Source organism: Drosophila teissieri, chromosome 4 (genome assembly GCF_016746235.2).
Source record: "Drosophila teissieri strain GT53w chromosome 4, Prin_Dtei_1.1, whole genome shotgun sequence".
In the NCBI taxonomy this organism is placed as follows: Eukaryota; Metazoa; Arthropoda; class Insecta; order Diptera; family Drosophilidae; genus Drosophila; species Drosophila teissieri.
The window spans coordinates 350,679-367,419 of record NC_053033.1 but is presented as its reverse complement, the minus strand read 5'-3'; the positions used below and the strand labels follow the sequence as shown (position 1 = coordinate 367,419).

Below are 16,741 nucleotides of genomic sequence, written 5' to 3'. Positions count from 1 at the left end.
CACATCGATAGAAATTAGGGAAAAAAAATAAAATAGAAAAGACAATTAAATAACAAATAATCAAACATTTTCAATTGCGTGGACGTGGCACGTTGCGTCTCTGGAATCTACATACTTAATCTCAACTTTCTAGCTTTTATAGTTCCTGAGATCGAGGCGTACATTCGGACAGACGGAAAATTTTCCAATCTTAAAAAAATCTTGGCAAGTTAAACAATTGCATTTATTTTTCGATGCAGTACCATTATAATTTTAAAGGAAAAATAAACAAACACATTAAATATTTTTTTTTATAATCGTGTAAATAATTGGTTTATGTCGTAAATCGCTTAGTTGCTAAAGCAACACCTAAAAATCTGAGTACGGTAAGTTTCCAGCTAATGGTGAGGTGTATTGACTTGAATAGGACTGTTGCTTGACTGGTGTAGATCGCCAACCCCTGGCACATTTGTTAAAGGTTTGAACGTGGTTCTGCAGCGGAGAGATCGGAGTTCCCTTTAGTAGGCCTTTTGGAGGCCACGAAGTCTGTTCATTCAAAGAAGTTTTAAAAGGTATTGGCGATGGGTTGCGTATTTGAGAGTTTTGTAGTGCATTTAGGTACTGTGGACTTCCACTTGTCAAGCTTCTCCTGTCGGGTTGTTCATACCTAGCCAAATTCTCTGGGGGTAGAGGTGTCTGGTTAAATTTGATCACAGACGAAACTTTTTCGAGCCCAGGTACTATTTTTGTATAGCTAGGCGGCGGTGAGTAAGGCTCCTGATTTGGGGTTCCAGTATTAAATCCAGTTGCCCATGGCTTTGATAAAGGAAATTCTCCTATGCCAGTATTTCCAAACGAATTTTTATTAGCTGAAAAGTTGGTCCTTGGTAACGTGTGCGAAAATGTGTCGTCGTATGACCGTTCACAATGTTTCGCGTGCCCTCCGCATTGTTGTGGGGGTGCTGCATAGCTAGAAAGAGATATTTCTTTCGGAACGTATAAGCCTGGGGAAAAAAAGGAAAGCAATACATGAGTATGTTTAAAAATATAGAACATGACTGGCACGTATGTACATATATGTATATGTATTATTAATTCACTACAAATAGTTTTTACTTGTTTTGAAAAAATGTAAAATTAAAATTTTTAAGTTCCCATGGCCTCTATTGAATTGCAGGTGTAGTGTGTAAATATAACAGCAATAAAGACATTTTTCTTTATAGAAATTAACATTAACTATATGTACGTTTACAAAGAATATAACTTCGATCGAGCATTTTATCTATCAGTAACGGGCAGTTCTTCAGGGTTTCAACAATTTGTTATTTAACATTGTTATATGCCTACATGTATGTAAATTTTCTTCTGCATATATGTACACATACAAGTACACAAAAATGACACAGACACACAAAAAAGCCTTGCCTTCATTGCCTTCTATTGGTGCTGGGACATGTCCTAGTTTCGTTGTACTTTGTTTCTCAAACGACTCAATTAGTTCACGCACATTTACCTTCTCATCTAGGTCATAATTGGCTTTTAATTCTTCGCCGCTTAACACATTAAATTCATGTTGTGGTGTAAAATCGTTAATGCTTTCATAAGCCTCGGGCTGTAATTCACAAGCACTTTCCCTGTTTTCAAGGCGCTGGTAATCCAAAAAGTATTTTTGAAATTTTTCTAGGGAATGTAATCGATTTTGCACATCAAAAGCAAAGTTAGATGCCATGCTCTCTCCGAATATATTATTATTTAAGCTATGATCGCTGTCATCTGCTTTCCCGAAATGGGTTTGAGTCTGCCAAGATGATTCACTTTCGTTACATTGAAAAGAATCTGAAATATGATACGATGATTCAGTTTCCTTACATTGAAAAGAGTCTAAAATATTAATATACTAAAGAAAATACCAAATACATACATACATGTACATACGTACATACATACATACATACTGAGCGATTTATTATTTCAGGAAAATTGAGAAATTGAAGTTTTAATTTTCTTGTACGTTTTAAACTTCTTACCGTATTTTTCCGTTCACGCAGCCTGAGGACAGGCTTCATATATTTTCAATAACAGTGAAACCGTTTTGTTGTCAAATATAAATCAATCATGGAACTTAAGTTAGAAAAGGGCATAGTAAGATGCAATTATAAGATATTATAATTAAAGACCAAGCAACAATAATGATCTGGAACTTTTGGATTTCTCCTACTATTCTAGGACTAATGAACTATTAGGTTTTTGAAAAAAATTTAGAATATCATACAGGTATGTACCCTTACTCATTACAGCATTGACAGTTTTTGGCTGCTTGTGAGCGTTAGTGGAGTGGTCGTAGTCAAACAATTTTTAGCAAATCAAGAAAAAAAAAATACAAGACTAAAAAAAATGTGAAGAAATATCAAAACATTTTAAAAGAGAGCGTGGCAGTTTTGGGCGGTTTGTGGGCGTTAGGGTGAACGTGGCAAAAACTTATTGGCAAATCGATAGAAATTCACTAATGATCCTGATCAAGAATATATATACTTAATATGGTCGAAAACGCTTCCTTCTGCCTGTTTCAAAATTTCTAGTCTAGTATTCCCATTTACTGTACGACTATCGAGTATAATTAAAACAAGAGAGAACGCTATAGTCGAGTTCCCCGACTATCTGATACCCGTTACTCAGCTAGTGGAAGTGCGAAGAAGAAATTTCAGCACTAACAGTTGTTGGCGGTTTGTGGGCGTTAGAGTGGGCGTGGCAAAAAGTTTTTTGGCAAATCAATAGAAATTTTCAAGACTAATTAATAAATGAAAAAATATCAAAACATTTTTTAAAAATGTGGGCGTGGCAGCTTTGTGCGGTTTGTGGGCGTTAAAGTGGGCGTGGCAAAAAGTTTTTTGGCAAATCGATAGAAATTTACAAGACTAATACAAAAATGAAAAAATATCAACACATTTTTAAAAAAATGTGGGCGTGACAGTTTTGGGCGGTTTGTGGGCGTCAGAGTGGGCGTGGCAACATGAATCGACAAACTTGCGCTGCTTCTATGTCTCTGGAGTCTGTATGCTTAATCTGAACTTTCTAGCTTTTGTAGTTCCTGAGATCTCGACGTTCATACGGACGGACAGACGGACATGGCCAGATCGATTCGGCTATTGATCCTGATCAAGAATATATATACTTCTGCCTGTTACATACTTTTCAACGAATCTAGTATACCCTTTTACTCTACGAGTAACGGGTATAAAAATATTTGTTTTAAAGAAAAATTTTGCTTGTATGTTTGTTTTGTCAGTTGATTTTTGATACAAAAATGTATTAATAATAAATTTGCACTTAATAATTTGTTGTATATACTATTTATCTATTTGGAGCAGTCAGCGTTTCATTAATAATTGACGTTTCTTTAGACTCCCCCGCTAACATCAAGATTATAGAGGTAGTATAAAGGGTTCTACCGACTCTATAAAGTATGCTCATAATGTCCATTTATTCAACTTAACGAGTTCTTTAATAGCTATAATATATAAAACGTCTTTTATTTATGGCATAGAGATATGCTTATATGTACACTAACAAATGTCGTTTTTAAAACTCCTGATTTCAATCAAAATCAACTCCTAACAGTGAGTTTAAATTGAACTCGTTTATTCGCTAAAAGGTTTTCTATTTAAGAAAAGTTATCAGTCACGTTTTTGGACCTCTTTTCAAGCCAGTTCAGTTTTGCCTTATGAAACACAATTATGCAATTACACCTCAGTACACAGATCTTCAAAAGCTATTTATGGATTTATAAAAGTATGAAATATTATTACAAATATGAAAGGAGTTTACTAACCTTTCGGTAGTTCCACATTTCGGCTTCCCCAGCCCTGAGCAACGCATGGTGTATATGCGAGATCCCTTTGTGGATTCGAGGGTACAATGACTGATCGTGACGAAGAAGCAACTGCCTGTGAATAGATTTTGTTATTTAAGTATATGAAATGGAAAACTCATACATTTGTATGGTGTCTCGGAGAACCATATGGCATGGGATCAATAGCGTCCGTCAAGTCCTTACAACAAGTTTGGGAATACGGAATTGGTGATACAGCAGGAGGTGAAAAACATTGGTCTTTGGTATCCTCTAGAAACGCTGAGCTCGCTGAACCAGTTTGCAAAGCTGCTTTCCAAGGAGACTGGACGACCTGCAGTCCTGGTTTTGAATACCTCTCAATTAGCTGATTTTGATGAATATTTAATTGGACGCGATGCTTCCCAGCATCAGAATACGCCGGCAAAATGTTTGGGCTTAGAACCGGCCTTTGGTGATACTGCTGGAAATCTGGAATACCAGATGGATGATATTGAGTCCCTGAATGGGATTCATCGACAACCCAATTATCAGCCTTTCTGCGGCGTTTCGCAAAAAGTTCTGCACCTTCATTTTTTATGAAGTTAGTTGTACTCAAGTTGAAGGCGTTGGCAGCGGCGTCGTCGGAAGAGCAGCAGGAGCGGCGCAGGAAGCATCAGTGATAAAGCAAGGCAAACGAATTTTATATTATTTATTTAGCTGGATTCTAATTCCGTTTTAAAACAGATCATATAAAATATAATATTTTTTAAACAAGTAATTCATTTCTTTGTAAATTTAGCTTTCGAACTAGAATTGTACGGAATTTTGGTATATCGTGAGATATAAACCGCAGCTTACGAGTAACTTTCACTAAAGTCATATGGTCTAATATAAATTACATAAACTGGATAAATAAATTACATGTTTTATAGCTATAAATACATATGGCGGTCGAGAGCCTGACGGCTACCGAGGGTCACCCACATACCCAACTAATTGTAGTAAAATTACGATTATCATTACGATAAAGGATTTCTTTGTATAAACAAAGCTGGAAATTAAATTTATTTTATTTAACATTAAAAGTGCAGTAAAGTTGAAAGTGAAATAGTTTTCTTTTGTGGATACAATTAATTTTTTGCCTCCTATTGAAATAACTTCACAAATCACATCTAAAATTTATAAAATTACCTCGTCCTTGATGAAGTTGAAGTGCAGTTATTAGTTCAGCGCAATTGTCAGGCGATAAAAGGCCAGCTTCTACATTAATCAATTCCTTTAGCGAATTATAATCACGAACTTTTCCATTTGGGTTCATTATAAGCTTTAGGGGTATTTTTTCCAACTTTTTAAGTTCAATTGTGGAATTTGTTTCAGAATTTTCTTTATATGGATTTATAGCATCATTCCCTGAATATGTAAATATTTGTGTATATACTTCAAAATTATAACTTAGTAGATTCTTGTTAGTATATCTTTAATAAGAATATAAAAATTAGAAAAGGAGGATTTCATAAGCAATAAGTGATTTTATTGGATAACAATATCACTACTTATGTATATTTTAACATTTTAAACTGTTTCTCATATGTATCTACTTAGTGTATAAGCTAGTAATAATTTACCAGCAAATCTGAAAATGTATATTATGAAAATGTATGTAAGCATTTAAATAGAATTTGAAACTAATTTTCATTTTTTCATTTTAAAGCTTTTTCATTGATACGATACATGAAAAAGAAATGCATTTGAACCTAATAAATAAAAAGGATAATTATGAAAGAAATATTTTTATAGTTCGCAAAAAATGAAATGAAAAAAGTTTTAAAGTCGGTATAAATGTATAGGTAGAAAATGTACATATATCTTATGCTCTTGTTGAAATAAAAGTAATCTTAAGCATCTATGTATCTTGTGAAGTAAATTGGCACAGATCATACAAAAGTTACATTTTTTGTGCTGATTGGAATTAGTATTTCTGTCAGATATTAGCAAAGCAGTAATATATGAGTAAGTATTTGCATTCTTGTGAAGTAACTACAGCCAAGTCGATACACTATAGGAGAATTGACCACTTTTTCTGTCAAAAATTAATAACTCCAGAACGAAGAGAGAGAACGAATTAGAGAATTACACTAGACCGTATTAATTTTGGTACTAAAAATTATGAGCATGGTGCCACTCTTATATTTTTTGTAGTTTGTAACTCCAGAACTAAGAAAGAAAGATTAAATTAAAAAATGTACCTTCGTTGTTTCTAATCTAATATAATCTACTTTTGATCTAATCTAATTTATTTTTTAATCGGTATACATAATTTTCATTCTTCTAATATATATTTACTGCAGGACAAAATATGTACATACGCCGAATTTGGAAAGAGCGAATTTCGCAAATTTTTTCAAACTAAGCAGTTGTGGACATTTTTCCCCCATTTTTTTTAGAAACAGCTATATATAAAAAACTTGACAATAAAATAGTTAAAAATTAATTTTGATTTCGTTCCTTTTATGTTTCTACATTTTATTGCGAGCGTTTATATTTTTGAGGGTCGTACCGGAAACCTATCAAATGAAAACGTGCAGTATTTTTGGGCTAATAATGCTTTATAAAAACAATCGGAACATACTAAAAAATACCTTTTTATTAAACTAACGTTAAACTACGCAACTGAATTTGTATACAATACAAATTTTTGTAAAATAACTCTACATACATACAAAGGCAACTCAAAATAAAATCGGTAATCCCTGTGACTGTGCAGCGTTAGACTTTCAATCAGTGTTATAATAATAAAATTGTAAGAATAAGAATTCATTAAGTTAAGAATTGACAGGTATGTTGACAACAAAAAAAATTGAAAAAAACACCATACCTTGAGATCTACCTTCATGAACCCATTTGTCTGACCGTTTTTTGCGATTGACATACATTGACTGACCCTTAGAGGTTTGGTTACTGATATCGCTTAAAGAATGTGAAATTCTTCGCGCTAGCTCGACTTGGTCTTCCACTGTAGGGTGTAGTGTTGGAGAATAAAATGCAGACGAGGCATATAGCTTTCCTATTTTAAATAAGTTTAATATTGATGTTAAAATATTTGCACTTCAATTTTTTTTAAAGGCGATACGTAAAATAATTGTATAAGCGTTTATGTAGTAAGCTATATCGATATTTTAAGCTTAAATAAGAAAAATTTTTATAAACGCAAATTAGTCATGTTATTATATTGCCTAAGTAATGGTAAATACAATAGTACGACTCTTACGTATCACCTTTTCATATTACTAAGATTTAAATCATATCATATCATATCATAGTGCTTACGATTGGGTAATATTTCAGCAGCATCGGTCGCAGGTGTAAATATTTTTCGCAAATCGACCGTCTTTGACACATTAGTGGATTCCTAAATTATTAATTAAATGTAAACTTTGATATATCCTCGTGTTCTGCGACCATGTCTTAAAAATGTTTTATTTTACTTAAATACGCAGTTATATAATACGTATGAAAGTATATACTTTATGCGCATAATTTATTTTTAATCGCTTTTTTTTTTAAATTGGTCAAGATGTTTAGAAATGGAAGCAAATGTAAACAGATTAAAAGTCAAATTTTAGAAAGAATTACTTTTTTTTTCTGCCAAATCTGCTTACTAAGGCTTAATAAAAGTTGACGTTTACTAGGATCAATAAGATCACTTGGGCGATAGCCCCTTTTTTTCTCAACTATACAATTCATAGTTTTTTGTGCAACTTAATAGTAACGAAATGTATTGACGTCTATGTCCATTAAAGTTCATAAACACAAAGAGAAATTAAAAAAATAAACACATCTTCCAATACAAATTTATATGTCCATACATACACAACGCATATATGTACTTTTCTGTATAGAGCGTAATGTGAGCGTCCGAAATGTTCATGAAAATTCTAAATTTAGAATCTCATTGGGTATGTGCTTCAAAGAGCGTTTTTATATATACATACTTTGTATGTACACTGCTCGGCACTTAAGTGTACAAAGTTTCTCGGCTTCCCCTGATCATTATCTGATGTATTGGTGCTTTTGGGCGGTTGGCGGGCTTTAGAACAGGCGTGGCCAAAATGAGTTTGGTATACCGATGTAAACCATTTTCCGATGCATTGGTGCTTTTGGGCGGTTTGTGAGCGTGGCAATATCAGGAAACAAACTTGCGCTACGTCTATGTCTCCGGAATCTGCATTCCTAATCTGTATAGCTTTTATAGTCCTAAGATCTCCAAGTTTACGGACATGGCCACATCAAGCCGGCTAGTGATCCTGATCAAGAATATATATACTTTTTATATCGGATACGCTTCCTTTTACGTGTTCAATACTTTTCAAAGAATCTAGGTTACTCTTATATAACTGGTAAAAAAATGTACTATAACTTTTAAGTTTCTAGTTTCAACCAGTTTTGTCAAGAAACTGCATTAGCATTTAAAAACCAGAAGTACGTATGGATCTACCAGCACTGTTACATCGTTACATTAATATGGTCGGCACACTTGCCACATCAGCTACACACCGCACTTGAACTACAAGTGCCCACTCGAGCATATTTTTACCGACAGGACCTCCTCAAAATTCACGTGTGTAAAACGAAAGCTTAGTTCCCAACAAAGCAAAACAAATAAAGAAAGACGAGGTATACTCCATCTATTATCGGCAATATCTTCTATATTGCCCAATATCAGTTGAAAAGCACACTAACGGACAACACGGGTTAACGCAAACGCGTTAACGACATAAAACTCTGCCAAAACACCTGGAATGATAGTTGGTAAGGTTTTATTAGATAAATCATTCAGGCGGCAAAACCCATGGTGGCCCTGGTAAAAAAAAACGTATATGACACAATCTCTTTGTAATATACTTAACAGACAAGCTGCAACAATTTATTAGGCGACCACATAGCCGCTGCGCAAGTTTGTAGACCCAAAACTCCCAAAACTGCCACGCTGACACTTTTGAAAAATGTTGATATTTTTTAATTTTCTTATTAGTATTGTCAAAAATGTTTTGAAATTTTTTCACATTTTTGTTTGTCTGGTAAATTTAATGTAATCAAAAATCTTTTTGCCACGCCCACTCTAACGCCCACAAACCGCCAAAAACGGTCAGTGCTGTAATTTCTCTTCGCACTTTCACCAGCTGAGTAACGGGTGTTAGATAGTCGGGGAACCCGACTATAGCGTTCTCTATTGTTTATTTTTGTGTTAGTCTTGTAAACTTATATCGATTTGCAAAAAAACTTTTTCCCACTCTAACGCTCAAAAACTGCCAGTGTTGAAATTTCACCTTCGCATTTCCACTAACGGGTATCAAATAGTCGACAAACTCGACTATAGCGTTCTTTTTTTTTTAGCGATTTTAATTAGCGTGACAAACGCTAAAAATGGCTTGTAGGCGTTAGAGTGGGCGAGGCCGAAATCTTTTTGACATATCGATATTATTTGGTGAAATAATTTTGACCTATTAAACTAATTTATATGGTTTTAAACCCGTAATTCAAAACATGAAATAATGAGGAAAACTATAGTTGAGTTATCAGATGTCTGTTACTCCGATAACCAAAATTTCTGTTTCTTCAAAAATGTATTCAAATATTTTGATTAAATAATAAGTTATGCTAAAACAAATTAATGTAGTGGCAGGTTAATAATAATTCCTATTAGTACTTTACTTACTTTACTGGAGATATTTTTCTGATACAGTGTCGAGGTGGGTCCGCAGCGCTCATTTTTATATTGGCTTTGTAAGTCGAGCTCTCCACTTTGACAATTATTTTGTGTAAGCTGATTTTGTGCACTGAGCTGCTTAGCTAGGATCTGCTGCTTTTGGATTTCATTTGCCAGATCGTTCTGTTTCTGAATGAGTTTCAGTTCTTGCTCTTTTAGCTGCGTTATTTTTTCCTGTGCTTTTATATTTATATCTATATCCGATATAATGTCCAGAATTTGGTTATTAAATTCGTTCTGCTATGTAAAAATTAAGATATTGCAAAATAAAGTTATTTAATTGTGTAAATGATTATGATTCTTGACCACTTTTTATCTAATTCGGATAACAAAGCTTTTGTACAATTCTAAGTTGATTAGGTTGGTATGTTGATTGCATCCAAAGGTTTGCAACGCAGTCAAGAAGACATTTCCAAAAATATAAAGTTTTTACATATTATATGTTCTCGATCAATATTAACAGCCGAGTCTATATACGAGGGTCGTTTGATAAGTCCGTGACTTTTTGTATTTGCCGCGCACCTGCTCTAAATACAACACTGCTCCTGTCAGCAGTTATCGATTAACAGCTGACTGTAAAATTTTGAGAAAGCTGCGTTTTTTGGTTTGCGTTTTATAGGCATTGAAAGCAGACGATCTCGTGAATTTTTTGTTCCATCAGGACAATGCACGGGTGCACACGTGTGTAGTCAGCATGGCAAAATTTCATAAATTGGGCTACGAACTGCTACCCCATCCAGCATATTCTCCAGATTTAGCCCCCTGTGACTATTTTTTGTTTCCAAACATGAAGAAATGGCTCGGCGGTAAGAGATTCGGGTCAAATGAAGAGGTCATCACAGAAACAAACGACTATTTTGAGGGCCTTGAGAAAACCTATTATTTGGAAGGAATAAAAAAATTGGAAAAACGCTGGACTAAATGTATAGAGCTAAAAGGAGATTATGTTGAGAAATAAAACGCTTCTTTGACGAAAAAAATATATTTTATTCAAAAAGTCACGGACTTATCAAACGACCCTCGTACAAGTAAGTCCGTCCATTTCAGTTTCTCAGTTCAAAGGCTATCTGCACGAAACTTTTACTACAGTCTTCTATTTTTTACAGGTAGCTTTCATGACGGGTCGGACCATCAAATCATATAACTTTCATTGAAATACTCAAAAAATATAACAAAATATTTGCACTTCGTCAAAAAATGTTATTTTTTTGTATGTACATATATGGCTATGGCCAATTTGACCAGAGAAATAGCATATCAAGGCTTTGATATTTCTGAATGGTAAATACACAGAAATAGACATAGTGTTTACATAAGGTGTTTAATTTTTTTTGAATTACATCTGAATTTGTTTTTTAAAAAGTAATTCTGATAGTGTCGTTATATAACTATATATGGTCATACTTACAGTTTTATTTATCGAAGCACCGTCTGCTTTAGTGTTTTCGGCCGAAAAATCAGATGCAGTGGTTATTTGTTCATTGACATTCTATAAAAAAATTGATATTTTTAATCACCAATTAAAGTGAATAAGGATATTCACGAAACAGTAAGTACTTCTTTAGCAAGCTGTATATTATAATATTCAAGTGCAGCTAAAATAATGGGCAATGATGATCTAGATGATCTAGATGATTAATAAAACAAATATAATATAATATAAAAATATATCAAGGCTTTGATATTTCTGAATGGTAAATACACAGAAATAGACATAGTGTTTACATAAGGTGTTTAATTTTTTTTGAATTACACCTGAATTTGTTTTTTAAAAAGTAATTCTGATAGTGTCGTTATATAACTATATATGGTCATACTTACAGTTTTATTTAGCGAATCACCGTCTGCTTTAGTGTTTTCGGCCGAAAAATCAGATGCAGTGGTTATTTGTTCATTGACATTCTATAAAAAATTGATATTTTTAATCACCAATTAAAGTGAATAAGGATATTCACGAAACAGTAAGTACTTCTTTAGCAAGCTATATATTATAATATTCAAGTGCAGCTAAAATATTGGGCAATGATGATCTAGATGATTAATAAAACAAATATAATATAATATGAAAATATGCAAGTGTGCAAGGAGTCGTAACTAGCCAGTTTGCCTTATATTCGGCGAAATTTAATCGCAGAGGCGAAAGACCAATATAAAGTATAAAGAAAGACCAGTAATTTCTATAGATATCCAAGCAGAGTCAACCATAGCCTTGCCTATTGTAACTTAACTTAAAACCTCACTTTTCTCGCTCAGAAATTCTTCTTCAGATGCAGAGATACAGAAACATGCAGACACAATTTTGTACAAATTAAGGAATTAAAAAAAATGAGAAAATGGGAACGTAAAATACTGTTACCTAATTTATGTATATGTTATTAGAAAATTATATGATAGAAACAATCGAATGCATAAAGACTTTTTCTGAAAACCGATAAGCACTATCGATAGTCATCTGCAAGCCGAGCTTACTTCGATATCGATCTGAGTACGTCGATCTTTGCTAGTTTTTCAGTGTGAGGTGGTGTTACTTACCGGTTTAATTGGCGATGCAACGCTGTTTTTAGTGTTTTCGATCGTCAAATCAGATGCAATGATTAAAGATTCAATAGCATTCTGAAAGTACAAAGAAATGTTTATTTAGTGTATCGGACTTATTATACTCTTGTAACAGGTAGAAGTAAAACGTTTCTGACCATATAAAATATATGTATTCTTGATCAGGATCAATAACCGAGTCAGGAACCTCAAAAAGCTAAAAACTTGTGATTAAGAATGCAGATTCCAGAGACATAGGCGCAGCGCAGTTTGTTTCCTGATGTTGTCACACATCCATAAACCGCCCACGCCCACAATATTAAAACATGTTTTCATTTCTTTATATTTTATTAGTTGTCTTGCCTATTTCTATCGGTATGCCAAATGTTTGATTGCTACACTCATTCTAATGCCCACAAACCATACAAATTTAGTAGGGGATGACATTGTCTACACTTTTATTTCGTCTTCATTGAACTTTATATTTCGGAATGGTATATAGGCAAAAATACAGATAGTGTCTACATGAACTGTTTGTTTAAACAAATGTTGTTGGTAGTGTCATTATAAAACCATTTAGGGGTCATACTTACAGATTCATTTAGCGAAACACCGCCTGCTTTAGAGTTTTCGGTCTTCAAATCGAATGCACTGGTTGTTTCTTCATTGACATTCTAAAAAAAAGTAATTTATTAATCACAAATTAAAACTAATATTGGATGATATGCACGAAACAGTAAGTAATCTTTAGCAAGCTGTATATTATTATAATCAAGGGCAGTTAAAATAATTGGTCAACATTTTCAGTTAAATCTACTAATAATTACTATCCCCGACTATCTGATACCCGTTACTCAACTAGTGGAAGTGCGAAGGAGAATTTTTCACACTGACAGTTTTTGGCAGTTTGTGGGAGTAGAGTGGGCGTTGCAAAACAATTTTTGGCAAATCAAGAGAAATTTACAGGACTCGACTTGATCAAAAATATATATATACTTTATATGGTCGAAACCGTTTCCTCCTGCTTGTTACATACTTCTTTACGAATCTAGTATAATTCTTTACTTTACGAGTAACGGGTATAACAATTATAATATTAAACAAATGTAAGTGAACACTGTGCAAGGATCCGTAATCGCTCAGTTGCTTTATATTTTCGAAAGTTTACTCGCATAAGCTAGAACTAGTTAACTAGTTGCTATTAAAGCATTATACCTGGTTTCTACAGATATCCATGTAGCGTCTACCATAGCCTTGCCTGAACTTAAAACAGCAGTTTTCTCGCTCACTAATTTCTCTCCATATTCTTTTTGGGTAGTAAAAAAAACCGATTCCCACCATGTCAATAATTCTTTCATTGCCATTCAATTGCTTAATCTTTTAAATTGCTTGCGTTACGCTGAAAGGCAGAAAGCATGAATGCAGAAAAGGCCGCCTATGCGATGGATTAATACCACAATAAACCATTATCAGATTTTGTGGCTAAGTTCGCAATTAAGGGAAACATGCACTTAAAATGTCGTACAAATTATCAAAAAAGGAAAAGAAAATACTGTGAACTTAATCTGATAAAACATTAACTGATTGTCGAGATAAAAAACAAAATTGCGACTGCTACAATAATAAAGTACACTTCTAATAGATACTAAGCGGGCCCCAACTTTTAATACATTTTTGTCATGGCAAGAATTATAGAGGCCAAAACTATAACTAACTACAATGCCAACAAATCAAAATATTTTTGGTGCAACGATTTCAAATATGTAAGGACCGATTGTCGTTCAGCTTACAACAGCGGCGGCTATAAAACAAAAATCAAATAAGGCGGTACTCCTACTATTGCCCTTAGTTAGCATAAACTAAAGAAAAAAAAAAGGGGAAGGTCAGTTAAATAAAGTGCGATGGAGACATGCAAGTTATTAAAAAAATGATTTTGTTTTGGTTCCTATTACAACCGAGATCTCGAAGTTTAAAAGAAACGTATTTGATCCTATAAAAAGTATATATTCATGATTTTATTCTTCATTTAAGTCTGTCCGCACTGACAGACATCGCGAGAAACAAGTCTTAAAATCAAGAATATATACTTTTTATATGATCAAATACGTTTCTTTTCTATCTTTTATTTAATTTTAAACTTACTTTTGAGTAAACGGGATAATTATTATTTCGAAATTAATTGCTAATACTTTCTTTAATTTTCTTCAAAAATATAAAAGTGTACAAACGATAGTTGCTTTACCGAAGCATTTTTTAAAGATTGTTTACATAAACTGTATATATGTTATCTCTATAAATATAATGTTAAATAAGCTTGAGGCAATAATATATATCATTTATTCTTAAAAATACAAATACTTTTTCTGCCGAATATTTAGTGTTGTCCTGTGATACACAAACGTCGGTCCTTTTATCTTCCTCGCCTTCTTTTAGAATGTTTAACCCATCTTCTTCGGATGATGCCTTTTCTGAATTCGACGAGTTTTCATCCATAGTATTGCCATCTACTATATCCAACTTTAAATTATTCTCAGAAATGGTGGACAAATTTTCCACAGATATGGATGGGTTCGTCTTAATAGATGAATCAATAATAATGGGGTTTTCCATCTCAAGAGTTTTCTCCGCAACTGATGAGTCAATATTTAAACACGGCTTTTCTATTGGTTTAGACGGGTTGTCTCCTAAATCTGTTGTATTTTTGTCTTCTGAATTGAAGTCTTCATTTTCTCTTTCTTCAATTTTTAGATCGTTGTCATCTTCATTATCTCTTGGAATGACGGATTTATCAAAATCACTGTGAATATCAGATTCTAATTGCTTTCCATTGAGGTTATCGTAATCTTGGGAAGTAATTTTAACTACATCAGCGTTAACTTTTTGGCTTCCATTTTTTGTTTCAATTTTTTTCTCCTTAAGATTGTAGAAAATATATGTATGTCATGTTAAGTTCTATTGTATAAACGGTATTATAACTGTGCAAAAAAATCATATATTTTATATTTATTTTTAATAACTGACACTATTAATTCCATTAAATTATTTTAACTAAAATGTTTAACAACTTTCTCCTTACAAATGTTGTCAAGTCCCAGTTATATATTAAAAAAGTGGGAATCAAGATCAGAATAAATTCGTCTTGTAAAATAATCTTGCCACTGTCCATAATTTCTTAAAAATGTTATATTGAATTAAATTTAGCTTTCTTCACTTACCTCAATATTTAAGGTAGAATCCATTTCTCAATTTTTTTACCAATCTATAAATAATAATAAAATTAGCAATAAAGAATTCATGAATGATCAATATGTACGTAAACATTTACTCGTATCAAAATAACAACGACAGGTTCCTGCACATATATTTACATGTTTAATTTATAATAATTCATTATACAACAACGGGTAATATCCTAAATGTACATACAGACGCACACAAAAAAAGTTCGTTAGTGCTGTTCTTATGTAATATATATATATGTAATATAATTTGAGCCATATACAACATGAGTGTTATTTTTGCTTTTACCACATTCATTTTTCTTTTATCATAAATATACATAATAATAATTTACACATGTATCAAATATAATCTTTTACTTGCCTAATTAAAAAATATTAAAATATTTAAAATATTTACTGCAAACAATGCTGTAGTATCGAATTATTGAATGATAATAATAAAACTAAAATCCGTATAGGCCAATAGAACGAACATGAATTCATACGCCCGCCTTGAGGAATATGATTGCACATCAAAGATAGCTTCCACACTGTCCACATGCTATTTACTTGATTATTGGCTCTTTCGCATACAGCAATTTAGGAAATGTATATTTAAAACTCACACACATATACAGATATTTTCACAAATACAAAAATATTTACTCGTAAATTTATATGTATGTACATATATGTACGTCAGTACGTCTCCACAGAGAGTAATATTCTCTTTCAGAAATATTATAAAAAAAAAGGTACAAATTGTTTTAACTATACCAAAAAAAAACTTTTTTCCGAATAAAAGAAACTAGTGACGATTTCACGAACTTGACGATACCAAGAACCGATTATACATTTGACAAAATATGTTCACGTTATGTGCGCATTGGATAGCTTCTCAAAAGCCTTTTTTTATGAAACGAACACGTCGTAGTGGAAAATTTTCATTCGGCATTGGAAACTATTATTTAAGTTTGCTTCACATTACTACAGAAGGCATTAACATAACCATGTCGAAGCTACAATAAATAAATTGTCGTAAAATAGCTTAAGCTGGAACAAATAATTAAATAGGTAGACTGTAACTTTCTCACACTTTAAAAATAAAAACGTAGGGCATTACATTACAATTATTTTAGCAAAACAAACCGTATTATAATTAATTGTTATCTGTAACTACAAGTCCCCGACCTTACTGCAGCTTAGTGTCAATATTATTTGTATTATTATTATTATTATTATTATTAGTATTATTATTACCGATATAGAAGTTTACAAAACCAAACGACCTGCTTGGCCTTATTGTTCCAAAATTAAATTAAAATCAGAGAGAACGCAATAGTCGAAATCCCCGACTATTAAATACCCGTTACTCAGCTAGCGAAAATGTAATCGAGAAATTTCAACATT

The 16,741-nt window shown here is 32.7% G+C and overlaps 1 protein-coding gene across 23 annotated transcripts; it reads right to left on the bottom strand.

Annotated features, from left to right (window-relative positions):
- Positions 1-204: 204 nt before the first annotated feature.
- On the bottom strand, positions 205-16,698 carry LOC122622901 (MATH and LRR domain-containing protein PFE0570w). Of its 23 annotated transcripts, none has more exons than XM_043801568.1 (15): positions 16,592-16,659; positions 15,326-15,369; positions 14,469-15,023; positions 12,704-12,784; positions 12,108-12,188; positions 11,397-11,477; positions 10,984-11,064; positions 9,525-9,815; positions 7,136-7,217; positions 6,696-6,872; positions 5,000-5,068; positions 3,972-4,387; positions 3,809-3,923; positions 1,405-1,815; positions 205-983 (listed from the first exon to the last, which is right to left on the bottom strand). In XM_043801568.1, the coding sequence occupies exons 2-15, from the start codon at positions 15,347-15,349 to the stop codon at positions 349-351; spliced, it is 3,099 nt and encodes a 1,032-aa protein (XP_043657503.1). In that variant the 5' UTR covers positions 15,350-15,369; positions 16,592-16,659; the 3' UTR covers positions 205-348. The 23 variants fall into 23 exon arrangements, with proteins under 23 accessions (XP_043657503.1, XP_043657499.1, XP_043657501.1 ...); XM_043801564.1 differs by having other exon boundaries at positions 5,000-5,218; positions 6,684-6,872; positions 16,592-16,658; XM_043801566.1 differs by having other exon boundaries at positions 3,972-4,297; positions 5,000-5,218; positions 6,684-6,872; positions 16,592-16,658.
- Between the last annotated feature and the right edge of the window lie 43 nt (positions 16,699-16,741).

What these genes read in the sequence shown, in the direction of transcription:
- LOC122622901 (XM_043801561.1), bottom strand. Translation starts at nt 15,349, where the DNA reads ATGGATTCTACCTTAAATATTGAG. An exon ending in CTCCGAGACACCATACAAAT is followed by an intron (nt 3,924 to 3,971) that starts GTATGAGTTTTC and finishes ATCTATTCACAG; the next exon opens with GCAGTTGCTTCTTCGTCACG. An exon ending in ACCAATAGAAGGCAATGAAG is followed by an intron (nt 984 to 1,404) that starts GCAAGGCTTTTT and finishes TTTTTTCCCCAG; the next exon opens with GCTTATACGTTCCGAAAGAA.